At 41.2% G+C, this 26,655-nt stretch overlaps 1 protein-coding gene across 1 annotated transcript in view; it reads left to right on the top strand.

Annotated features, from left to right (window-relative positions):
• The window catches only part of PCSK9 (proprotein convertase subtilisin/kexin type 9), a 77,871-nt gene that overhangs the window by 31,622 nt on the left and 19,594 nt on the right, over positions 1 to 26,655 (top strand). Inside the window, exons 6-11 of the mRNA XM_053693423.1 lie at positions 2,842 to 3,038; positions 4,165 to 4,348; positions 8,629 to 8,799; positions 12,640 to 12,788; positions 21,875 to 22,052; positions 22,128 to 22,309. Coding sequence (XP_053549398.1) covers positions 2,842 to 3,038; positions 4,165 to 4,348; positions 8,629 to 8,799; positions 12,640 to 12,788; positions 21,875 to 22,052; positions 22,128 to 22,309 — 1,061 coding nt within the window. The remainder of the gene's footprint in view (positions 1 to 2,841; positions 3,039 to 4,164; positions 4,349 to 8,628; positions 8,800 to 12,639; positions 12,789 to 21,874; positions 22,053 to 22,127; positions 22,310 to 26,655) is intronic.

Genomic DNA, 26,655 nt, shown 5'->3' with positions numbered 1-26,655 from the left:
GAGAGAGAGAGACACAGAGAGAGAAAGACACAAAAAAAGTGAAATAGAGAAAGACATATATAGAGAGAGAGAAACACAGATAGAGAGAGAGACAATAAAAATAGAAGGAGAGAGACACAGAGGGGGTGTGAGAGAGAGAGACACAGAGAGAGAGAGAGAGAGAAACACACACAAAGAGAAAGAAAGAGATAGACAGAAAGATATAGAGAGAGAGACACACCGATAGAGAGAGAGAGAAATAAAAATATAAAGAGAAACAGAGAGAGTGTGAGAGAGAGAGAGAGAGAGAGAGAGACACACAGAGAAAGAGAGAGAGAGAAACAGAGAGACAGAGAGAGAGATAGAGAGAGAAAGATAGAGAGAGACAGAGAGATAGAAAGAGAGAGAGAGACAGACAGAGAGTGACACTGAGATAGAGAGATAGAAAAAATCAACTATCTATTTATATATTCACATATTTATATAAAATATATATATATATATATATATATATATATATATATATATATATGTGTGCATAAAGAAAAATCGATAAATAGATGTAAATAGATAGAAGGAGAGATAAACATATACTTAGACATGTGTATAAATATATATATATATATATATATATATATATATACTTGTATATATGTATATATATATCTATAAATGTATATAAATATATATATATATATATATAAAAATAAATATATAAATATATATTTATATATATATATATATATATATATATATATATTTATGTGTATATATATATATTTTTTTTTACATGGATATATATATTTGTTTTTATATATATATATATATAGTTGTATATATGTATATATAAATATATATATTGATTTATATCTATTGGTATATATAAAATCTATATATATAACTTGATATATAGGCTCAATATATATATATATATAATTCAATGGTTGGCTAAACGAAATACGATAATGAAAAATAAAGATGTTCATTTCATAAAAATATTTATTTTCTACATCAAAAATAAAGCTGTCTTGATATTCATCCTTGCAGACTAAATAAAAGATTTCTATATTGCATTGATCCTTCGAAATATTTATTTTTAGCAAGTTATAGATCATACATTATTGCTTGAGATTTATTATTACAAATGTTGTAATCGTTTTTAAAAATAAATTATTTTCAACCTATATCATTTACTTACAATCGATAGTAGATTTATAATTAGGGATAAAATTATAGGCTTCGCTCCTGTCCTTCAACACTCGCAACAATAGTTTTCATTGAATGGAGTTAGACTCATTCAATGAATACTATGTTGATGTAAACAGGAAACAGGAGTAACGCATGCGCATTGGAAATTATTCACGGGAGCGCGCAGTGCCGATATGTAAACAGCGGGTGGAGCCGCTGTTTACATTAGATGGGGGAGAATCAGGAAACTGAGAGTGGGAGGAGCGGGTAAGTGAATGAGCGATGATTATATGATAAAATAACATCGCAATAATACATTTATTTTAAAAATAATTGTGGCGGTATTCTTTAGCGTATTATTATCTACAATTATATATAACGCAATCTAATTAAATTTACATTCACTTTAAGAAGCAATGGTCGTAAGACTTAACTTTTCCGCCACCTTTTAGGTGGAAGACTGAAATCATCCCGATCCGATACAAATGTGCAGGGCATGGCATTGCACAAGCATTTCACAAGAAATGCTTGTACAATGTTACATGCCTACAGCGTAGGCTGTTGGCATTTAGTGATTACGGCGGACATGAATCGCTGCAGCGAATCATGTCTGCCCGGCACTTGTTAAATCTACCCCTTAGCCTGGATTAGATGATAGCGCAGATAATGCTGAGGATAAAGTTGGCAGCAAGAGACAGGGGCAGAACTATTTTTATCTAGGCTCCCCAGCTTTTTTTTTAGGTCCCCATGGCCCCTAACCCACCCCCAACCTGCTGCCCGGTCTGCAGCGGAGTGGCCTTGTAAGATGCGCTATGTGCACAGGTTGGCTGCCTGGTCTGAAGTGGAGTGGCTGTATAAGATGCACTATATGCACAGGTCACACTAACTATGTTCATCTCCTGTTTCCTATAGGCAGTTTTACACAGACAAGTGTACACTGCCCTCACCATGATCCCCCTTTACGGTTACATAATCCTTAAACACATAATTATAGAAGAAAAACATTTTTGCACAAAAGTTTCACTGAAAAGAGAAAGCAACCAGTTTCTGTTACATCTGCTATGTTGTATCTGGTAATAAGATTCTTACAGGTGCTATTGTGTAAGACTGAGAACAAATTATTTGCGAATGACTCTTACTGTGCAGCTCACGAATATAAATGGACAGCCAACTCCAAAATGTTTATTGTTTAAAAAGATAGATAATCCCTTTATTACCCATTCCCCAGTTTTGCATAACTAACACGGTTATATTGATATACTTTTTAGCTCTGTTTTTACCCTGTATCTAAGCCTCTTCTGACTGACAGCACCCTGATCACATGGCTATTTATTTATTATCTATTGACTTGCATTTTATCCAATAAGTGCAGTGTCAGCCACAACTCCACGGGGGTGAGCACAATGTTATCTATATGGCTCACATAAACTAGCAATCTCTTGTAAAAAGCAAATAAAAAATGCCTGTGATAAGAGGCTGTCTGTAGTGGCTTAGAAACTGAAGGGAATTTAGAGGCTTAAATGCTATAAAGTATATTAATATCATAATGTTGATTGTGTAAAGCTGAGGAATGGGAAATAAAGGCGTTATCTGTCTTTTTAAACAATAACAATTTTGATGTTGACTGTCCCTTAAATGTGCAATTGGTTTTGATGTCACATAATCCTTTTTCAGGTCTAGAGTTTATCAGAAAAACATTGTTGGAGCAGCCGTACAGCCCTCTGATTGTGCTGATCCCATTTGTTGGGGGGTACAGTCGGACTGTTAATGCAGCGAGTCGGGCTTTGGTGAAATCTGGAGTCGTTATAATCGCAGCAGCTGGAAATTACAGGGATGATGCCTGTTTGTATTCGCCGGCATCCGAACCAGAGGTGTGAAACAACAAGATGTGCACATTTATAATTGTACAGCACCCTCAGTGTGCATATGTGTGTCTGCATTGGTGTGTATTCATCTGGGGCGAAACAAACAGCAGTAAGGAGCTGTTATTATTTTGCATGTTGTCACTAATAATTGCTATGATAAATATAAATTATAACAGCATTGGATTTGTGTTGCTAGAGTGACAGCAAGAAGAGAAAGTTATAGCCTGTGCTCTGTCTTCACAATGTTTACAATAAATTAGTTGTGTGCATTTAGTAAATCTGAAAATTGCAGAGATCACTTCTGATTTAGGGGAATAAAGAGATTCAGGGTGGGAGTTAGGTTAAAGTAGTCTGCAAATTTGGAATAATACGGATTGCATTTTCATTCCATTCGTTAAAAAATATATCTTTCTTCCTCAGTCTGGGTAATAGTGGTTTGGTTAATTAGTAGTCTGGATGAGGGGATGTCAGGGTAATTCATTGGCTGGTTGAAGGGTTGTCTGTGTAATTGGTTGTCTAGGTGAGTGGTGTATTGGGTGTGGGAGGTTGTATGGATAATTGGTGGACTGGGTGAGTGGTGGTATATATAATTGGTGATATGGGTGAGTGTTGGTCTGGGTGAGGGGAGGTCTGGGTAATTGGTGGTATGGGCGAGTAGTGGTCTGGGTAATTGGTGGTCTAGATGAGGGGAGATCTGAGTAATAGGTGGTATGGGTGCATGGTGGTATGGTGAGGGGCAGTCTGCGTAATTGGTGGTCTGGGTGTGGGGAGCGGTATGGATAATTGGTGGCATAGGTGAATGGTGGTCTGGGTGTGGTGCAGTCTTATTGATAATTGGTGGCGTGGGTAATTGGTGGTCTGGGTGAGGGAAGATCTGGGTAATTGGTGGTCTGGGTGTGTGGTGGTCTGGGTGAGGGGAAGTCTGGTTAATTGGTGGTCTGGCTGAGTGGTGGTCTGGCTGAGGGGAAGTCTGGGTAATTGGTGATCTGGGTGTGTGGTGGTATGGGTGAGGTTCCGAATGGATAAATGGCGGTTTCTGTGAGTAGTCGTCTGGGTGAGGAGCACTCTACAGATAATGCTGGTGTTTTTCTGGTCTCACAATTCATAACTAACAATTGTATCTTTACAACAGGTTATTACTGTAGGAGCCACCAACTACCAAGATCAACCTCTAACACTGGGCACCCTGGGCACAAATTATGGTACCTGTGTTGATGTCTTTGCCCCAGGGGACAATATCATAGGGGCATCCAGTGACTGCAGCACCTGCTTTACCTCCAAAAGTGGCACTTCACAGGCAGCAGCTCATGTAGCAGGTACACAGTAGTGAAACCCAGGGTGGCTAGGAGGGTATAGGGGAGAAAGTGATAAGGTTTAACACCCAGCCATCATAGGGATAGATTACAAGTGGATCGCTAACAGTTACGCACAAGCAAATAGGGGTTTTATTGCGGGTGTTTGCGCGCATCAGGGTTTTCTGCTTGTACTACAAGTTGAAAGTAAACGTGATTGACGTTAACGAGTGTCAGGTTACCGCATCCTCAGAGCTCTGATCAACTGTTTTGCAAAACAAAAAAAGTGTCACAAAACGCATCAAAAATACATTACAAAGTACAGTTACGATCATATTAACACCATCTAATAAAAAAAATCATAAAAATATTGCACAAAAAAGTTAAAAGGGCAAAAAAGATATGAAGTCTCAGGTGTTAGGAAAAAAAAGGCAGGCAAAGGGCTTTAACAATGAGATACACACAGTGGGTGATGAAAAGAATCCCCCCCCCTCCCTTGAAAATAATAACATTTTATTGCTTTGCAGCCTGAAATAAAGACAGACACAGCTTTTGTTTATCCAGTTGTAATTACTCAGTGCAACTTATAACATCCAAGTGAAAGATATAACACCAACATGTCAGGCAAAAATAAAGACAATTCAAAAACAGAATCACTGAGTTGCAAAAAGTATCACCCACTTGTGTCAGTATTTTGTTAAACCACCTTTAATTACAGCCATTAGTCTGTTGGGATATGTCTGTCTCTACTAACTTTGCACATGTAGACTGTGCAATATTTGCCCACTCTTCTTTACAGAACTGCTCCAGTTCCGTTACATTTGATGGTGACCGTTTGTGGACTGCAGGCTTCAAGTCATGCCACAGATATTCAATGATGTTTAAGTCTGGGCTCTGACTAGGCCATGCAAGGACATTCACCTTTTTCTCCTTCAACCACTGTGTGGTCATTTTTGCTGTGTGCTTTGGGTTATTCTCATGTTGGAAGGTAAACCTTCTTCCCATTGACAACTTCCTGGCAGAGGGCAGTAGATTTTCCACAAGAATTTGATGGTATTTTGCCCCATCCATTATTCCTTCTATCCTGACAAGTGCTCCAGTGCCTGCTGCAGAGAAACACCCTTACCACATCCATGTTTACTGTAGCTATGGTGTTATTTGGATGGTGAGCTGTATTGGATTTCCTCCAGCTATATTGTTTGGTGTTGAGGCCAAATAATTAAATTTAGTCTCATCTGACATAACACATTTTTCCATGTGGTCTAAGAATCTCCTAAGTGTGTTATGACAAAGCTCAGTCGTGACTGCACGTGGCCTTTCTTGAGGAGTGGATTTTTTCTTGCAACCCTCCCATACAAGCCACATTTGTGATATTGTTGTCACATGCACACAAAGACTGCTCTGTCATAAATTGCTGCAACTGCTTCAGAGTTCCTGTGGGCCTCTTGGTAGCCTCTCTGACCAGTTTCCTCCTGGCTCTTCTATCCAATTTGGAGCGACGTCCCGAGCCAGAGAGGGTACCAAATACCTTCCACTTCTTAATAATAGACTTCACTGTGCTTCTAGGCATTGATAAAGCCTTTGATATTTTCTTGTATCCATCTCCTGACTTGTGCCTGTCCACAACATTGTCCCGGAGATTTTTAACAGTGCCTTGTCACCCATTCTTGATTATTTGCTTCAGTTGCACTACCAGGGACTGATATGCTCCAGGAAAGCTCTTTTCATGCTGAGGTAATCAATAGGCCCACAGCTGATCACAGTTGAAGGTCAAATGGCTTTGTGTGAGAAGGTGATTAGCTACACCTGATTTAGTTTACAAGTAATTTTAGGAGGGGTGATGCTTTTTCCAACTCATGATTCTGTGTTTTTGAATTGTCTTTATTTTTTACAGACATGTTGGTGTTGTATCTTTCACTTGGATGTTATAAGTTGCACTGAGTAATTACAACTGGATAAACAAAAACTGTGTCTGTCTTTATTTCAGGCTGCAAAGCAACAAAATGTGATTTTTTTAAGGGGGTGATTCTTTTCAATACCCACTGTATACATGTCTAAATATGTGTATGTATATATATTTTTATATGTGTGTACATATGTATTTATATGTGTATATATGTATTTACAGACGTATATATATATATATATATATATATATATATATATATATATACACACATATAAACACATAAATACATATTTACACACACATATAAACACATAAATACATATTTACACATACACACACATTGGAGCTCTTTGCAGTTAAGTAGATGAAAACATGTAAAAACATATTTATGCAATACTCATATTTAATAAAGTGTTATAGTGTGTATTTACTGTAAATATTTCACATTCCAATGTTCTGCACATAGAGGAATATATTCTAAGTATTTTTTAATAGATATTTCTATATATATGTATATATCTATACCTATATATAATCATGTATATATACCGGTGTGTGTGTGTGTATATATATATATATATATATATATATATATAAATATATATATATTGTACCACAAAAAACATCAGATATATGTAGAAATAATTATTTATGAATAAATAGAACATATTTTGCTATGTGAAGAACATTGGAATGTGAAATATTCATATTTTCATGTCGGGTTAGCGCACTTGAGAACATGCAATCGTGTTTTTTTCCTCACTTTTTTGCTCCATTAAATTCTAGGAGGAATACATTATTGCGCGCTCAACATTCTAAGTTTGGCTTTTTACGCTCATTGGGTTAGTGAACGAGTGAAAACAGTTTACTTTAAACTTATAATACGAGCGCAACCTGATGCGCACAAAAAGCTTACCTCTTGCACAGTTAGCGATCGAAAGAGAGCATTAAATAACGCTCCACTTGTAATCTGGCCCATAATGTTAAAAAATGTTTCGCTTTTTAAACATGCATCAGCTGATTTTAATTACACATTTACCTTTACTCCTGGAAAAGCCCCCTACTGTAGCACATTATCTATATCAGGGATAACCACCTTCCTATCACAAGGGGGTGCAAATCAATCTTTTAGTAGCCTTAATGTGATGGTAAATCCTAGCATTTGTTAAACACTAGGATTTACCATTGGAACAAATAAAGTGGACTTTCAGTCATGAAGTATAAAATACTTAAAGGGACATGAAACCCAATTTTATTCTTTCATGATTTAGAAAGAATATGCCATTTAAAACAACTTTCAAATTTACTTATTTTATTTTATTTGCTTCATTCTCTTGATATCCTTTGTTTAAAAGCATATCTAGATATGCTCAGTAGGTCCTGATTGGTGGCTGCACATAGATGCCTCGTGTGATTGGCTCACTCATGTGCATTGCTATTTCTTCAACAAAGGATATCTAAAGAATGAAGCAAATTAGATAATAGAAGTAAATTGGTATGTTTAAAATTATATTCTCTGAGTCATGAAAGAAATTTTTTGGGTTTCATGTCCCTTTAATGCTGAAAGTTCTATTATTTGTTTCAAGCGTTCACCGCACTGAGCTGCTCAGGCAGCCCACGGTAGAACACTATTTTGCTGATAGGTGACATTTCCACCTCTTAGCAAATAGCTGTGCGAGTCAGCCGTGCCAAACGCTAGGATTTATCATCACTTTAAGGGCCACATATACATTTATGACTGTTAAACATACAAATTATATTATATATTTCCATAGGAGACACGTGACACCCCACACATTAGTGTTTCCCCTTATTTGAGGACCACAAAAACTATGGCATGTATTGCTAGTTCTGCTTTTTCCCGGGAGCTGCAAAAAAAAGAAATGCAAAGGGCCGCATGTGGCCCTCCATCCACTAGTTGGCCATCGCTGATTTTTTTTAATTTTTTTTTTTATTTACTACATCTAAAAGAGGATTCCTTAAATACTTGAATGACTCTTGATGCTTGTGGGGTGTGTGATTATCTTGTCTTCATTATATGAGAACATCTTAACATTTTATCATTAGACAACTCTCCTGTCTGGAATATCAGTATCCTACACATGACAACTCTTTATTAGCTGAGCTCTGTATGTGAGCGTAACTGAGGTCTGCATCTTGTGCATATACATTACTATTCTCACTGAAGGGTTAATTATCCAGGGGCCATCACACCCCACAGTATGAGCACAACTTACCCCTCTAGTACTGCATAAAGAAACTAGCACGTCTTGTGTACCAGCTGCTTCTAGTGAGTAACATTGGCGACTTCTGCACAAAGGGTGAATGTGTGACAAAGTATTTAAGGTAAGTTGTGACAAGTAATAACTGACCTTAGTATCATCACCTTCCTCAGGTATTGCAGCAATGATACTGAGCAGCAAACCCGACCTCTCTGTGTCAGAGCTGAGGCAGCGGCTGATTTATTACTCCACTAAAAATGCCATGAATGACGCCTGGTTCCCAGAAGATCAGAGACTCATCACCCCAAACCGAGTTGCAGGACTCCCCTTGAAGCTAATCACAGGTAGGTCACTATATAAACTAGTGGGTCAGCAGGACACCTACAGTTAGGTGCTACACACTGGTCAGGTTCATGTTAGATTACTGCACAGGTAGGTCACTATCTAGTGAGTCAGCAGGACACCTAAAGTTAGGTCCTACACACTGGTCAGGTTCCGGTTAGGTAACTACACAGGTAGGTCACTATCTAGTGAGTCAGTGGGACACCTACAGTTAGGTGCTACAAACTGGTCAGGTTACTGTTAGGTTACTGCACAGGTAGGTCACTATCTAGTGAGTCAGCAGGACACCTACAGTTAGGCGCTGCAAACTGGTCAGGTTCCTGTTAAATTACTGGACAGGTAGGTCACTGTCTAATGAGTCAGCAGGACACCTACAGTTAGGTGCTACACACTGGTCAGGTCCATGCTATATTACCTCACAGGTAGGTCATTATATAAACTAGTGAGTCAGCAGGACACATACAGTTAGGTGCTACAAACTGGTCAGGTAACTGTTAGGTTACTGCACAGGTAGGTCACTATCTAGTGAGTCAGCAGGACACATACAGTTAGGTGCTACACACTGGTCAGGTTCATGTTAAATTACTGGACAGGTAGGTCACTATCTAGTGAGTCAGTGGGACACCTACAGTTAGGTGCTACACACTGGTCAGGTTCATGTTAAATTACTGGACAGGTAGGTCACTATCTAGTGAGTCAGTGGGACACCTAGAGTTAGGTGCTACACACTGGTAAGGTTCCTATTAGATTACTGCACAGGTAGGTCACTATCTAGTGAGTCAGCAGGACACCTACAGTTAGGTGCTACACACTGGTCAGGTTCATGTTAAATTACTGGACAGGTAGGTCACTATCTAGTGAGTCAGTGGGACACCTAGAGTTAGGTGCTACACACTGGTAAGGTTCCTATTAGATTACTGCACAGGTAGGTCACTATCTAGTGAGTCAGCAGGACACCTACAGTTAGGTGCTACACACTGGTCAGGTTCATGTTAAATTACTGGACAGGTAGGTCACTATCTAGTGAGTCAGTGGGACACCTAGAGTTAGGTGCTACACACTGGTAAGGTTCCTATTAGATTACTGCACAGGTAGGTCACTATCTAGTGAGTCAGCAGGACACCTACAGTTAGGTGCTACACACTGGTCAGGTAACTGTTAGGTTACTGCACAGGTAGGTCACTATCTAGTGAGTCAGCAGGACACATACAGTTAGGTGCTACACACTGGTCAGGTTCATGTTAAATTACTGGACAGGTAGGTCACTATCTAGTGAGTCAGTGGGACACCTAGAGTTAGGTGCTACACACTGGTAAGGTTCCTATTAGATTACTGCACAGGTAGGTCACTATCTAGTGAGTCAGCAGGACACCTACAGTTAGGTGCTACACACTGGTCAGGTTCATGTTAAATTACTGGACAGGTAGGTCACTATCTAGTGAGTCAGTGGGACACCTAGAGTTAGGTGCTACACACTGGTAAGGTTCCTATTAGATTACTGCACAGGTAGGTCACTATCTAGTGAGTCAGCAGGATACCTACAGTTAGGTGCTACACACTGGTCAGGTTCATGTTAAATTACTGGACAGGTAGGTCACTATCTAGTGAGTCAGTGGGACACCTAGAGTTAGGTGCTACACACTGGTAAGGTTCCTATTAGATTACTGCACAGGTAGGTCACTATCTAGTGAGTCAGCAGGACACCTACAGTTAGGTGCTACACACTGGTCAGGTTCATGTTAAATTACTGGACAGGTAGGTCACTATCTAGTGAGTCAGTGGGACACCTAGAGTTAGGTGCTACACACTGGTAAGGTTCCTATTAGATTACTGCACAGGTAGGTCACTATCTAGTGAGTCAGCAGGACACCTACAGTTAGGTGCTACACACTGGTCAGGTTCATGTTAGATTACTGCACAGGTAGGTCACTATCTAGTGAGTCAGCGGGACACCTAGAGTTAGGTGCTACACACTGGTCAGGTTTTCTATTAGATTACTGCACAGGTAGGTCACTATCTAGTGAGTCCGCGGGACACCTAGAGTTAGGTGCTACACACTGGTCAGGTTCCTATTAAATTACTGCACAGATAGGTCACTATCTAGTGAGTCAGCGGGACACCTACAGTTAGGTGCTACACACTGGTCAGGTTCATGTTAGATTACTGCACAGGTAGGTCACTATCTAGTGAGTCAGCGGGACACCTAGAGTTAGGTGCTACACACTGGTCAGGTTCATGTTAGATTACTGCACAGGTAGGTCACTATCTAGTGAGTCAGTGGGACACCTACAGTTAGGTGCTACACACTGGTTATGTTCATATTAGGTTCCTGCACAGGTAGGTCACTATCTTGTGAGACAGCGGGACACCTACAGTTAGGTGCTACACACTGGTCAGGTTCATGTTAGGTCCCTGCACAGGTAGGTCACTATCTAGCAACTCAACAGGACACCTACAGTTAGGTGCTACACACTGGTCAAGCTGCTGTATGGAGTTACTATTACACCAAGCTAGTATTACAAGTTCTGTTCACCCCCACACACAGATCTACTGGTTTAGTATTGTGTTTGGCTGAACCCAATATCAGTTGCTACTATTACTGCTCTGTCACATTAATGGCTACATCTGGCACGTTCATTTCCACCTACCTGGGAGGAAGACCACACTGCATAGGGACACCAGTACTGTAATACCCAGGGGTCCTAGCACAAGGGACACTTAGCTTTGCATTATATGACTTGTTTTACTGGGGGACCACATATGTCTGTAGCAGCAGATCACCAATAGTTACATTTATCTTTTAGTTTACGCCTTTATCTAATGGATTATATGGAAATATAAGCATCTGTCCTATCAAATACGTATACTAACACTGGATGGACATGGTCTGGCCGGCAGTAACAGAGTGTTTTTATATATTTATATATATTTAGGTACAGAAAGAAAATAAAAAGTAGCCTCTTTTAAGCACTCTGGGAAACACTAAATTAGATTGGTCCAAAAGAGAGGACACACAATGAAACGGAGGGGTTCTCAATCCTCACCACAATATGAGGGGGGGGGGGAGGGGGAAACAAAAAAATAAAACTTAACATTTATTATATCAAAAAAATGAAAAAGGAGAAATATAAAATCACTTTAAAAACACTTAAAACGAGAAACATACAGGGACATGAAAGGTCCAAATCACAGTATTGTATAAATCACGCAGCGAACACCTATACAATCAAATATAAGGCCTAATACCAGAAAGGTTCAAAGGAGGTAATTATCCCCATTCTATAGTGCAACACGAAATAAAAGGAGCCGTAATATAGAGTCTACCAGTGACTGTAATATCTCCCTAAGGAGAACCACAAAAAAGGGATTGGCAAACTGCTAGTCTCACGTGTTGCTCCTACACAATTATTTAAAAACACTGGGTATTCCTGTCCTAATCTGGTTCTACAAAAGTATCTAGTACAGTATAGGGTTAAAATCAATAAAGCAAATAGAACATATCAAATATAGCTGCAATACAATACCAAAGGCCCCCTGGTCAGGACCGAATCAAGTCACAAAGTGCCTAAAGCGCTTGATATAATAAATGTTAAATTTTTTTTTTTTTTGTTCCCCCCTCATATTGTGGCGAGGATTGAGAACCCCTCCGTTTCATTGTGTGTCCTCTCTTTTGGACCAATCTAATTTAGTGTTTCCCAGAGTGCTTAAAAGATGCTTATTTTCTTTCTGTACCTAATTATCTATGTCTGCATCTAGCACCACCTGTTTGGATATATACTGTATATATATATATTATATCTTCAGGGTGACATTTGATCTTTGTGTTCCTTTGCTGTTTATAGATGAGAAACTTTTATGTCGTACTGTTTGGTCCAAACTCTCTGGCTTGGCTCGTACGGCAACAACTACGGTGGAATGCAGCGGCAGTGAGGAAATGTTCAGCTGCTCGAGTTTCTCCAGAAATGGGAAGAGGAAAGGAGAGCAAATAAAAGTGAGAGCATGTTATACACAGGCACGCATACGCCTAACACTGTTTGCAGGCACACATACGCCTAATGCTGTTTGCAGGCACACATACACCTAGCGCTGTTTGCAGGCACACATACGCCTAGCGCTGTTTGCAGGCACACATACGCATAATGGTGTTTGCAGGCACAAATACGCCTAATGCTGTTTGCAGGCACACATATGCCTAATCCTGTTTGCAGGCACACATACGCATTTTGCTGTTTGCAGGCACACACATGCATTTTACCGTTTGCAGAGACACATACACCTAATGCTGTTTGCAGGCACTCATACACCTAATACTGTTTGCAGGCTCACATACACCTAATACTGTTTGCAGGCATCAATACACCTAATGCTGTTTGCAGGCACACATACACCCAATGTCGTTTGCAGGCACACATACACCCAATGTCGTTTGCAGGCACACATACACCCAATGTCGTTTGCAGGCACACATACACCTAATACTCACCTAGATTACGAGTTTTGCGCTATAGAGGGTGCGAAACGAATGCAACAAAAGTTGCGTTATTTCACCCTCCATAACGCTGCCATTACAAGTTTCAGAAAAGCCTCCATGTGCGTGCGATATGGTGGCATTAAGCTCCATACCGCACAAAATTCAAGGGCTGCTTTGATGTGCTTGTGCATGCTTTCCCCATAGACATCAATTGGGAGAGAGTGTTAGTTTTTTTTCTAACACCTGAAGTGCGGGAATGAAAAGCTCTGTAACGCAACCCCATTGATGTCTATGGGGAAAAAAAGTTACGTTTAAACAGGGGTCAAGTCGGGTGGGAACCCATGGGAACGGAGTTCCTGCACTATTTGTGCAGGAGGAACTAAGTTCCCCCTGGACAGAGAACAGAAACTCTTCAGAAAACATTGTTGCTGGTGTTGGGGGGAGCTGGAGCACAGCCTGGTTAGATGTATAGTGAGATCTTCTAGTAATGGGCAGTAACACTTCCTACAATACACTAAATGCAAGCCTGTCAGTGGTCCTGCTGTGTGATCACCCCACAATGTGTGTAACACATGGTGCTTACATTTCTGGGTGGCTTGCACTGAGGTTATTTAGCTCCCCTAAGCAGAAATAGGACAAAGGCATAGGACAAAGGCAACCATTCAACCCTTCATTGGTTTTAATTTGCTTTCATTAACCAAAGTGTATAGATTAATATATACATATAAATACAGTGCGTGTGTGTGTGTGTATAAAAAAATATAAATTGTTTGGGGGTTGAAGTCTTGGTAAGTTCCCACACTTTTTTTTGTAGCACTTGACCACTGCATTTAAACCTAACACCCTAACATAAACCCCAAGTCTAAACACCCCTAATCTGCCGCCCCCAATATCACCGCCACATAATTAAAGTTATTAACCCCTAATCTACCGCTCCCGACATTGCTGCCACTAATAAAAGTTATTAACCCTATTCCACCGCTCCCCGACATCGCCGCCCCTATAATAAAGCTATTAACCCCTATTCAACCGCTCCCCAACATCGCCGCCACTAATAAAAGTTATTACCCCTAAACCTCTGGCCTCCCACATCACCGCCACTAAATAAACCTATTAACCCACAAGGGTGGGTGCATTGCCTACAGGGCAGTGTACTTTTTAACAATAGCATATGTTCACATTTTCAAAGTGAACATTTTATAAGTGAGGCACTAATTTTTAAGAATTATACAAGAATTGAACAAGGACTGGGCAAGGGGCAAGACACAAGGCAAGTACTCTTGTAATACTGTGTTTTATGTATCTCATTGTATCCTTTTGCAAGTGCTGCTGTAACACTGTGTCTTATGTGTTTACTTGGTTCCCACTTTCATAATAATGCCCAATATCTTCATACTCCTTTTTGCTACCTCTTGTCTCTATAACAAACTACATTACTCAATTACTCCTTCTCCCTCTCCACCTGCACTGTTCATTAGCCCATCTCTCTTATACTCACCTTACTTTTGTACTCATGAACTTTACCTATTCCTAAACACTTTCTCTCCCCTCTGCACTTCAACCAAAAAACAGTCTCATTACTGCAAATCTACTTCTCATCTCATGTCACTCTCCCTCTTGCTCATACTAGCTGCTGGCGACATCTCCCCTAATCCTGGCCCCTCACAACCTCCTAGCCTTTCACATCCTTGTGTGCCTTTCAATAGACTTCATAAACTAAACTCTGGTAACCTTAATCGCATTCCTCTTACATCTAAAAACCCCTCCCCCTTCACTTGTGCACTCTGGAACTCTCTCTCTGTTTGCAACAAGCTCACTTCTATCCATGATCTCTTTATCTCCCACTCTCTTAACCTTCTGGCTCTTACAGAAACCTGGCTCTCTGCTTCAGACACAGCATCCACTGCTGCACTGTCACATGGGGGTCTCTATTTCAGCCACACTTTTAGGTCTGGCAATAGACAAGGAGGTGGTGTCGGTATTTTACTTTCCTCTCATTGCACCTTCCAACAAATACAGCCCTTCTCTTCACTCACATTTTCTTCATTTGAAGCACACATGATTCGGTTATTCTCTCCCCTCTCTATACGTGTTGCAGTCATATATCGCCCCCCTGGCTCCCCAACTCAATTTTTAGATCACTTTGCTGCCTGGCTTCCTTATTTCCTTTCCTCAGACACCCCTGCCCTCATTCTTGGCGACTTTAACATCCCTCTTGACAATCCCAATGCCTCCTCTGCAAAACAACTTCTTCAACTCACTTCCTCTTTCGGCCGGTCACAATGGACTGACTCTCCCACTCACAAAGATGGTCATTCCCTTGGTCTGACTTTCACCTATCGATGCACTCTTTCAAATTTTACAAACTCCCATTTTCCTCTCTCTGACCATCATCTCCTATCTTGCAACATCACTTCCCTACCTACAACTCCCCCTCCCTCTACCCCTCACACCAAACTTCACAGAAGCACTAAGTCCCTAGATCTGCATCAGCTTGCTAGCTCTCTCAAACCTCTCATCCATCACCTCCTTTTCCTGCCCTGACCAATCTATCTGCCAGTATAATTCCACCCTTACATCAGTCATTGACACTCTGGCCCCTCCAACCTTAGCTCAGAAACCACACTCTCATCCTCAGCCCTGGCATACTCCTCTGACATGATACCTACGCAGATGCTCCAGTACTGCTGCGCGACACTGGAGGAAATCTCGGAGCTCAGCTGACTTTCTTCACTACAAGTTCATTCAGAACTCCTACTATTCTGCCCTTAATCTTTATAAGCAACAATATTTTTCCAATCTCATCTCTACTCTTTCCTCTAACCCTAAACGTCTGTTCTCCACATTCAACACTCTTCTCCGCCCACCCCCACCTCCTAACCCAACCTCTCTCTCAGCTCAAGATTTTGTCAGCCACTTCAACAACAAAATTGACTCCATCAGAAGTGAAATCAGCTCTCAACATACAATCTCCCACCCCCTCAAAAGCTCACGATCACCCAAAACCCAAATATCCAAAAATGCAGCTCTTTTGCCCCTGTTAACGAGGATGATGTTTCTGCCCTTATACTGTCCTCCCACCTCACTACCTGTCCCCTCGACCCCATCCCCTCCCTCTCTTCTACCCTCACCCCCATACTCGCACACATTTTCAACCTCTCCCTCAGCACTGGTATATTTCCCTCATCTCTAAAACATGCACTGGTCACACCTATCCTCAAAAAACCTTCCCTCGATCCAACCTCCCCTTACAACTACTGCCCTATTTCCCTACTCCCTCTTGCCTCAAAGCTCCTTGAAAAGCTAGTTTATGCATGTCTATCCCATTTCCTTACACTAAACTCTCTTCTTGACCCACTGCAATCTAGATTTCATTCCCATCACTCTACAGAGACAGCAATTGTCAAAGTTACCAATGACCTACTTACAGCAAAATCCAAAGGCCACTTCTCTCTGCTTATCCTCCTTGACCTGTCTGCAGCCTTTGACACTGTTGACCACCCTCTTCTGCTCCAAACCCTCCAATCCTTCGGCATCTGTGACACAGCTCTCTTGTGGTTCTCTTCCTACCTGACTAACCGTAACATTTAGTGTAGCCCTCTCTGGAGCATCCTCTTCCCCGTTACCACTTTCTGTTGGGGTACCTCAAGGCTCTGTCCTTGGTCCCCTTCTCTTTTCAATCTACACATCATCACTAGGTTCCTTAATAAAGTCCCATGGGTTTCAATACCATTTGTATGCCTATGACACCCAAATCTACCTCCCTGCACCAGACCTACCTCCTTCCTTACTAACCTGTGTCACTGTCTTTCTCACATCTCATCTTGGATGTCCTCTCACTACCTTAAGCTAAATCTCTCCAAAACTGAACTCCTTATTTTCCCCCCTTCTTCCAATGTCTCCACCCCCAAAATTTCTATAACTGTTGATAATTCCATCATTACCCCTACTCGCACGCCCGATGCCTTGGGGTCACACTTGACTCAGATCTTTCCTTCACTCCTCACATTCAGTCCTTGGCTAAAGACTGCCGCTTCCACCTTAAAAACATCGCTAAAATTAGACATTTCCTTACACAAGATACAACCAAGATTTTAATCCATTCTCTCATCCTTTCCCGCCTTGACTACTGCAACTCCGTCCTCTCTGGTCTACCTAGCTGCCGCATAGCTCCTTTACAATCCATTATGAATCTTCCTTACTCGTCGCTTTTCATCTGCTGCACCTCTCTGCCAATCCCTTCACTGGCGTCCTCTTGCCTCTAGGATTAAACATAAAATCCTCACCCTGACATACAAAGCTCTGAACTGCACTGCTCCCCCCTACATCTCAGAACTTGTCTCTAGATACTCTCCCTCCCGTCCCCTTCGATCAGCTCAGGATCTCCTCCTCTCTTGTTACTTCCTCACATTCCCGTTTACAGGACTTCTCCAGACTGGTCCCCATCTTGTGGAATTCCCTGCCTTGCTCCATAAGACTCTCCCCTAGTTTTAAGAGCTTCAAGCACTCCCTAAAAACTCTACTATTCAGGGATGCATATAACCAACACTAACCTTTCCTAACTCCATTGCTTTCCCCTTGAACCCCTTAGAATGTAAGCCTATGGGCCCAGCTGTTTACAGATCGCTTCATAAGAGCCGACTACAACAGTGAAACTCTCGGCAACGCCCTCTACCCACCTGACCCCAACAAAAGCTATCCTGTACACTGACTATGTTTACAGCGCTGCAGAATCTGTTGGTGCTCTAGAAATACCTGATGATAATAATAATAATAAACCCCTAAACCGCCAGCCCCCCACATCACAAAAAACTAAATTAAACTATTAATCCCTAAATATAACAACCCCCTAACTTTATATTAAAATTACAATATCCCTATCTTAAAATAAATAAAAACTTACCTGTGAAATTAAAAACACCTAAGTTTAAACTAACAAGCTAACATAACTATTATACTAAACCGTTGTACACTGGATCTTCAATGCAAGGGAGCCTTTTCAAAATGGCGTCCCTTGCATTCCTATTGGCTGATTTGATTCTTGAAATTCAAATCAGCCAATAGGATGAGAACTACTGAAATCCTATTGGCTGTTCAAATCAGCCAATAGGATGAGAGCTACTGAAATTCTATTGGCTGATTTGGTTTAGAGTTTAATATTTTTATTTATTAGTGGCAATGTGGGGGGGCTGGCGGTTTAGGGGTTAATCGGTTTATTTAGAAGTGGCGATGTGGGGGGGGGCTGGTGGTTTAGGGGTTAACAGGTTTAGTTAGTGGCGGCGTGTCAGGGAGCGGCGGAATAGGGGTTAATAATGTTATTATGGTGGCGGGCATGTGGGCGGGCGGCACATTAGGGGTTAATAAGTTTTAAATAGTGTTTGCAAAGCGGGAGGGTGGCGGTTTAGGGGTCAATAGGTAGTTTATGGGTGTTAGTGTACTTTGTAACACTTTAGTTATGAGTTTTGTGAAACATTTTTGTAGTGCAAAACTCATAACTACTGCTTTCAGATAGCGGAATGGATTGTGTCGGTAAAGGCTGTAGCGCAGGCATTTTAGCCTCACCGCACAACTTGTAATACTGGCGCTATGTAAATCACACGCAAAAAAGTCATTTTTTTGAGTGCGGATTGACGTTACGTTACAGGCTAAAATGCTTGAGGTATAGCTATACCGACACGACTCGTAATGGATGTGTTACAGTTTTTAAGCTGAAATTGCCATTTTTTCAGCGTTAAAGCCATAACGCAAAATTCGGAATCTAGCCGACTGTTTGCAGGCTCACATACACCTAATACTGTTTGCAGGCACACATACACCTAATACTGTTTGCAGGCTCACATACACCTAATACTGTTTGCAGGCACACATACACCTAATACTGTTTGCAGGCACACATACACCTAATACTGTTTGCAGGCTCACATACACCTATTACTGTTTGCAGGCACACATAAACCTAATACTGTTTGCAGGCTCACATACACCTAATACTGTTTGCAGGCTCACATACACCTAATACTGTTTGCAGGCACACATACACCTAATACTGTTTGCAGGCTCACATACACCTAATACTGTTTGCAGGCTCACATACACCAAATACTGTTTGCAGGCTCACATACACCTAATACTGTTTGCAGGCTCACATACACCTAATACTGTTTGCAGGCACACATACACCTAATACTGTTTGCAGGCACACATACACCTAATACTGTTTGCAGGCACACATACACCTAATACTGTTTGCAGGCTCACATACACCAAATACTGTTTGCAGGCTCACATACACCTAATACTGTTTGCAGGCACACATACACCTAATACTGTTTGCAGGATCACATACACCTAATACTGTTTGCAGGCTCACATACACCTAATACTGTTTGCAGGCACACATACACCTAATACTGTTTGCAGGCACACATACACCTAATACTGTTTGCAGGCTCACATACACCTAATACTGTTTGCAGGCACACATACACCTAATACTGTTTGCAGGCACACATACAACTAATACTATTTGCAGGCTCACATACACCTAATACTGTTTGCAGGCATACATACTCCTAGTTCTCTCTCCAGGCTACATATGCATCTAAAAAAAAATCTGTTCTGTCTTCAACCCTTGAAGATAAACGCTTAACAACCATATCTGTTGGTTAACCAATACTGCTGTGGTAGCCATCTGCCAGTTCTAGGGTTATGTTTCCTTTGAAACAAGGATCTCCCCAAATTAAAGGGACATGAAACCCAAATTTTTTCTTTCATGATACAGAAAGAGCATATGATGTTAAACAACTTTCCAATTTACCTCTATTATTTAATTTGCCTCCTTCTCTTGTTATCGTTTGCTGAAAGGTTTATCTTGGGAAACTCAGGAGCAGCAAAGAACGTAGGTTCTAGCTGCTGATTGGTGGCTGCATTCATATACTGATTGTCATTGGCTTCCCCATGTGTTCAGTTAGAAACCAGTAGTGCATCTCTGCTCCTTCAGCAAATTATACCAAGAGAATGAAGTAAATTTGATAATAGAAGTAAACTTGAAAGTTGTTTAAAATTATATGTTCTACCTAAATCACAAAAGAAAATGTTTGGGTTTCATGTCTCTTAAAAGGGAAATTATACACCAAAAAAAATATTGGCTAATTAAATGAAGCATACAAAGAAGATACAGTTTGTCATTGACATGTATTATCAATTTTGCTGCTAAAGTGCTGATGATGAGAAAGTTTGAAGTAATGTAACTACATAAGAATATGTCCGTGATACGACTAGGCTACAGAGCAAGCATTTTCCCCACACTCCCTAACTAGTACAAGCCCTGCAGGGACAGCTGTGAGCGCTATGCGTGATTCATATGGATAATAAAAGGCTCCCTCCTATATCTATTGGACTAAAATCACTTGCCAGGGGCCATGTATTCAGACAGTGTGTGGAAGGGTTAACTGCCTTATTTTTTATTTATTGATTAGTGCTATTCAAAAAAAATAATTTGATTCCCGCCGGGTTGAAATTTTGTAGGGCTGTGCTATGTGCTCCAGTATACGATGTATTGCTCTAACCAGAACACAGACTTGTATACTCGTCTCTACATGACGGCGGTACCGGTCTCATCGCTCCAGCGTGTTTTTTGTGCCAAAAGGGAGGCAGAGGTTTTCTTTGGGCTTTTATTTCAATTTATATTCAGAAGAATCTTAGGTGGCCGGTATTTGCAGAGGCTTGCTCCTCTGAAGATCGCGGCAACTTGCTTCATGGACTCCGGTATCAGGAGGGGGTAAGACTCTTACACCAGTGCTGTATAGGGCTATATTATGTGTGCTATACAGATCCCAGCATAACGCTCACAGCGGTCCCTAAAGAGGAATGTACAAGCCCTGTAGGGATCACTGTGAGCGTTATGCTGGGATCTGTATAGCACACATAATATAGCCCTATACCGCACTGGTGTAAGAGTCTTACCCCCTTCTAATACCGGAGTTGTAACTAATTTGTGGAGAACTGTCTCTCATGCTGCTTGGCTATTTTGTAGCCGTATCGCTCCTGGCAGCACAGCCCATCCCTCCTTACCGAACCGCCCACCCAGCATTCCAACAGAACAGAGTCAGTAATAGTATCCCCATGAGAGTCTGTTTTGAGAGTAATGACGTATGTAGTGGTACTTTTTATTGGACTAGCATTATCAGTGCATACTTCAATACTCTGTTTCGGCGCAAATGTTATTCAGCAACTAAAGCAACTTTCTCTTAGGGCTAAATCAAGAGAAAACAGTTCAGAGTATTGAAGTATTGAAACCTAATGTCTATGGTCTACTTTCTATTGCTGTGTAAACTAGTGATACACAAAACATCTCCATAGACTTTTCTGGAGATACTTGTTATTACCTGCAGTTTACACAGCAATGGACGCTCGGCCTATGTGTCAGGGGATCCAGCAGTTAATAGGAATCACAATGGAGCCAGAACATATTTGTTTTGCAGCTGGGTTAGCATTTAAATGCTGTTTATTATATTTCACAGTCCCTTACAGACTATTTCTTCAACAAACATCTACTAAGTACATTGTATTAATGTGTATTTCATGTGTTTCATCTTTATGTATAGCATGAAGGAGACAAGAAGACTTGCGTAGCACACAATGCATTTGGAAGTGACGGGGTATACGCCATTGCCAGATGCTGCGTTTGGCCAAAATCAACCTGCCATATTAATACCAGTTCTCCAGAGGACAGTGACAAAATGTCCCACGCCAGCTGCACTAGTGAGGATCATGTTTTAACGGGTAGGTTGACCTGTTTCCCTGTGATACATCATCTACACAAAGGGACATTCCCTGAGATCTTTTATCATTTAACAGGTTGCAGCTTCCACTCTCAGTCCGGCCATGTCAGCGATTTTGCGCGGCCTGTGCACACCTCAGAAATGAAGGCGCCATCCTGTGTATCAAACCGAGGGGTGACTTCCCACGCATCTTGCTGCCAGGGCCCAAGTATCGCTTGTAGGGTACAGGAGTATTCTCCAGTGGGCTTCACTCAGAAGGTAACAAATAAAAAGTTAATCCATCTCCATACCTCCTCCCAACATATATGGCTGAGTATCAGGGACTCAGAAGGTTGATGGGGGCTGGTCACCATTTTGTAGGACGAGCTGTGAGGGGGTGAGATAGTGGGTGGTCAATGAGTGTGTCTGGGCAGTTTGTGGGCGTGTATGGGTGCTCCATGGGTGGAGCTAAGGGAAATTCTGCAAATAGGGACATTTGACTGTTTCAGAGCGACAGCAGAACAGTAATTAATAGCCATTAAACCAGTTGTTTAAGAAGATTAGACAGTTTACAAAGCTGTTGAGTTTTTGTTTTTCACTCAAATTATAAAAGTTAAAGGCTGTTTCTCTTGTTAAGTGTATCCAGTCCACGGATCATCCATTACTTATGGAATATATTCTCCTTCCCAACAGGAAGCTGCAAGAGTCCACCCACAGCAAAGCTGCTATATAGCTCCTCCCCTAACTGCCATATTCAGTCATTCTCTTGCAAGCCTCAACATAGATAGGAGGTTGTGAGAGTCTGTGGTGCTTTCTACTTAGTTTATTCTTCAATCAAAAGTTTGTTATTTTTAAATGGCACCGGAGTGTGCTGTTTATCTCAGGCAGTATTTGGAAGAAGAATCTGCCTGCGTTTTTCTATGATCTTAGCAGATGTAACTAAGATCCATTTGCTGTTCTCACACATTCTGAGGAGTGAGGTACTTCAGAGGGGGAATGGCGTGCAGGTTTTCCTGCAGATAAGGTATGTGCAGTAAAATATTTTTCTAGGAATGGAATTGACTAAGAAAATACTGCTGATACCGAAGTAATGTAAGTAAAGCCTTAAATGCAGCGATAGCGACTGGTATCAGGCTTATTAATAGAGATACATACTCTTATAAAAATGTGTTTTAAAACGTTTGCTGGCATGTTTAATCGTTTTTTAACATATGTTTGGTGATAAAACTTATTGGGGCCTAAGTTTTTTCCACATGGCTGGCTTAAATTTTGCATAGAAACAGTTAACTGAAGCTTCCCACTGTTGGCTGTGGCAGTTTGTTGTGTCTGTTTTTAAAAACGTCTATGTCGTTTTTTTTTGTTTTTTTTTATCTGTTTTTTGCATTAAGGGGTTAATCATCCATTTGCAAGTGGGTGCAATGCTCTGATACCTTATTACATGTACTGTAAAAATTTCGTTTGTTTTACTGCCTTTTTTTTTTTTTTCACTGTTTTTCAAATTTTGACAAAATTTGTTTCTCTTAAGGGCACAGTAACGTTTTATATATTTGCTTGTTAACTTGATTTAAAGTGTTTTCCAAGCTTACTAGTCTCATTATTAGTCTGTTCTAACATGTCTAACATAGAGGAAGCTCTGTGTTCATTATGTTTTAAAGCCATGGTGGAACCCGATCTTAGAATGTGTACCAGATGTACTGATTTCATGTTAAACAATAAAGATCATTTTTTGTCTTTAAAAACATTATCACCAGAGGATTCTGTCGTGGGGGTAGTTATGCCGACTAACTCTCCCCACGTGTCAGACCTTTTGACTCCCGCTTTAGGGACTCACGCTCAAATGGCGCCAAGTACATCAAGGGCACCCATAGCGTTTCTTTTACCAGGGGATTCTGTCGAGGGGAAAGTTATGCCGACTAACTCTCCCCACGTTTCAGACCCTTCGACTCCCGCTTCAGGGACTCACGCTCAAATGGCGCCAAGTACATCAAGGGCGCCCATAGCGTTTATTTTACAAGACATGGCAAAGGTGGTGAATAATATTCTGGCAGCAGTATTAGTCAGACTACCTGAAATGAAAGGAAAGCAGTTAGCTCTGGGGGTAGATACAGAGCATATAGACGCTTTAAGAACCATGTATGATACTACCTCACAATATGCTTAGTCTGTGGGTGATTTTTTTTTGACTCAGGGAAGATGATTTAACCTGATTCTGATATTTCTACATTTAAAATTTATGCTTGAGAACCTCCACTTGTTGCTCAGGGAGGCTTTGGCTGCTCTGAATGAATGTGTACAATCGCAGGGCCAGAGAAATTGTGTAGACTGGATAAATAATATGCAGTGCCGGTGTGTACTGATGTTTTTCCAATACCTAAAGAGGTTTACTAATTTATTTTTTTTTAATAAGGAATGGGATAGACCAGGTGTGCCGTTCTCTTCCCCTCCTATTTTTTAGAAGAATGTTTTCTAATAGTTACCACCACACGGGACTTCTGGCAGACAGTTCCTAAGGTGGAGAGAAGAGTTTCTACTCTAGCTAAGCGTACCACTACCTCTGACGAGGACAGTTGTGCTTTTTAGATCCAATGGATAAAAAATGTTTATTCAACAGGGTTTTATCCTGCAGCCCCTTGCATACATTGCTTCTGTCACTGCTGCTGCGGCGTTGTGGGTTGAGTCTCTTGATGAGGCTTTACAGTTAAGCGACTCCATTGGATGAATATATTTGACAAGCTTATGCTAGCCAATTCCTTTGTTTTCTGATGCCTTGTTCATTTGACTAGACTAACGGCTAAGAATTCTGTTTTTTTACTATACTGGCCCGCAGAGCGCTATGGCTTATATCATGGTCAGCTGTCGTGACTTTAATAAATAAGCTACTTAACTTCCCTTCAAGGGGCAGACCCTATTCGGGCCTGGTTTGAAGGAGATTATTGCTTATATCACTGGAGGAAAAGGTCATGCCCTTCCTCAGGATAGGTCCAAATCAAGGGCCAAAAAAAAAAAAAAAAGTCTAATTTTCGTGCCTTTTAAAAACTTCAGGGCAGGTGTGACATCCTCTTCCTCTAAGGCAAAACAAGAGGGAATTTTTGCTCAGTCCAAGGCGGTCTGGAGACAATCGGACCTGGAACAAAGATAAGCAGGCCAAGGAGCCTGCTGCTGCCTCTAAGACAGCATGTAGAACGGCTCCCTATCCGGTAACGGATCCTATAGGGGGCAGACTTTCATTCTTCGCCCAGGCGTGGGCAAGAGATGCCCAGGATCCCTAGGCATTGGAATTTATATCCCAGAGATATCTTCTGGATTTCAAAGATTCCCCCCCAAAAAAAGGGGAGATTTCGCCTTTCACAATTATCTGCAAACCAGATAAAGAAGGAGGCATTCTTACATTGTGTACGAGATCCATCCAGTTCCAAGAGAGGAACAGGGACAGAGTTTTTACTCAAATCTGTTTGTGGTTCCCAAGGAGAGGGAACCTTCAGACCTATTTTGGATCTAAAGATCTTAAACAAATTCCTCAGAATTCCGTTATTTAAGATGGAAACTATTCGTACCATCTTAACTATGATCCAGGAGAGTCAATAGAGGACTACAATGGATTTGAAGGATACTTATCCTCACATTGTGATGCATAAAGATCACCATTGTTTTTCAGGTTTGCCTTTCTAGACAGGCATTACCAGTTTGTAGCTCTTTCCTTTGGGATATCTACAGCCCCAAGAATCTTTATGGAGGTTCTGGGGTCGCTTTGGCGGTCCTTAGACCGCGGGGCATAGAAGTGGCCCCTTATTTAGACGACATCCTGATACAGGCGTCAAACATCCAAATTGCCCAGTCTCATACGGACGTAGTACTGGCATTTCTGAGATCACATGGGTGGAAAGTGAACAAGGAAAGAGTTCTCTATCCCCAATCTCAAGGGTTTCCCTCCTAGGGACTCTGATAGATTCTGTAGAAATGAAAATTTACCTGACGGAGTCCAGGTTGTCAAAAGTTTCTAAATTTCTGCCGTGTTTTTTCATCCCATCCGCGCCCTTCGGTGGCTCAGTACATGAATGAAATCGGCTTAATTGTAGCGGCAAGGGACATAGTACCGTTTGCACGTCTACATTTCAGACCGCTGCAACTATGCATGCTCAGTCAGAGGAACGGGGATTACACAGATTTGTCCCCCTGTTAAACCTGGACCAAGAGACCAGAGATTCTCTTCTCTGGTGACTCTGTCGGGTCCATCTGTCCAAGGGTATGACCTTCCGCAGGTCAGATGGGACAATTGTTACAATAGATGCCAGCCTTTTAGGTTGGGATGCAGTCTGGAACTCCCTGAAGGCTCAGGGATAGTGGACTTAGGAGGAGACCCTCCTTCTAATAAATATTCTGGAACTGGGAGTGATATTCCATGCTCTTCAGACTTGGCCTCAGTTAGCAACTCTGAGGTACATCATACTCAGTCGGACAATATACACGACTGTGGCTTACATCAGCCATCAAGGGGGAACAGAAGTTCCCTAGCGATGTTAGAAGTCTTACAATAATTCACTGGACAGAGACTCACTCTTGTCTATCAGCTATCCATATCCCAGGTGTTGAGAACTGGGAGGTGGATTTTCTAAGTCGTCAGACTT

Source organism: Bombina bombina, chromosome 10 (assembly GCF_027579735.1).
Source record: "Bombina bombina isolate aBomBom1 chromosome 10, aBomBom1.pri, whole genome shotgun sequence".
NCBI lineage: Eukaryota > Metazoa > Chordata > Amphibia > Anura > Bombinatoridae > Bombina > Bombina bombina.
The sequence above is the reverse complement of the archived record's forward strand: the minus strand, read 5'-3'. Positions and strand labels throughout refer to the sequence as shown.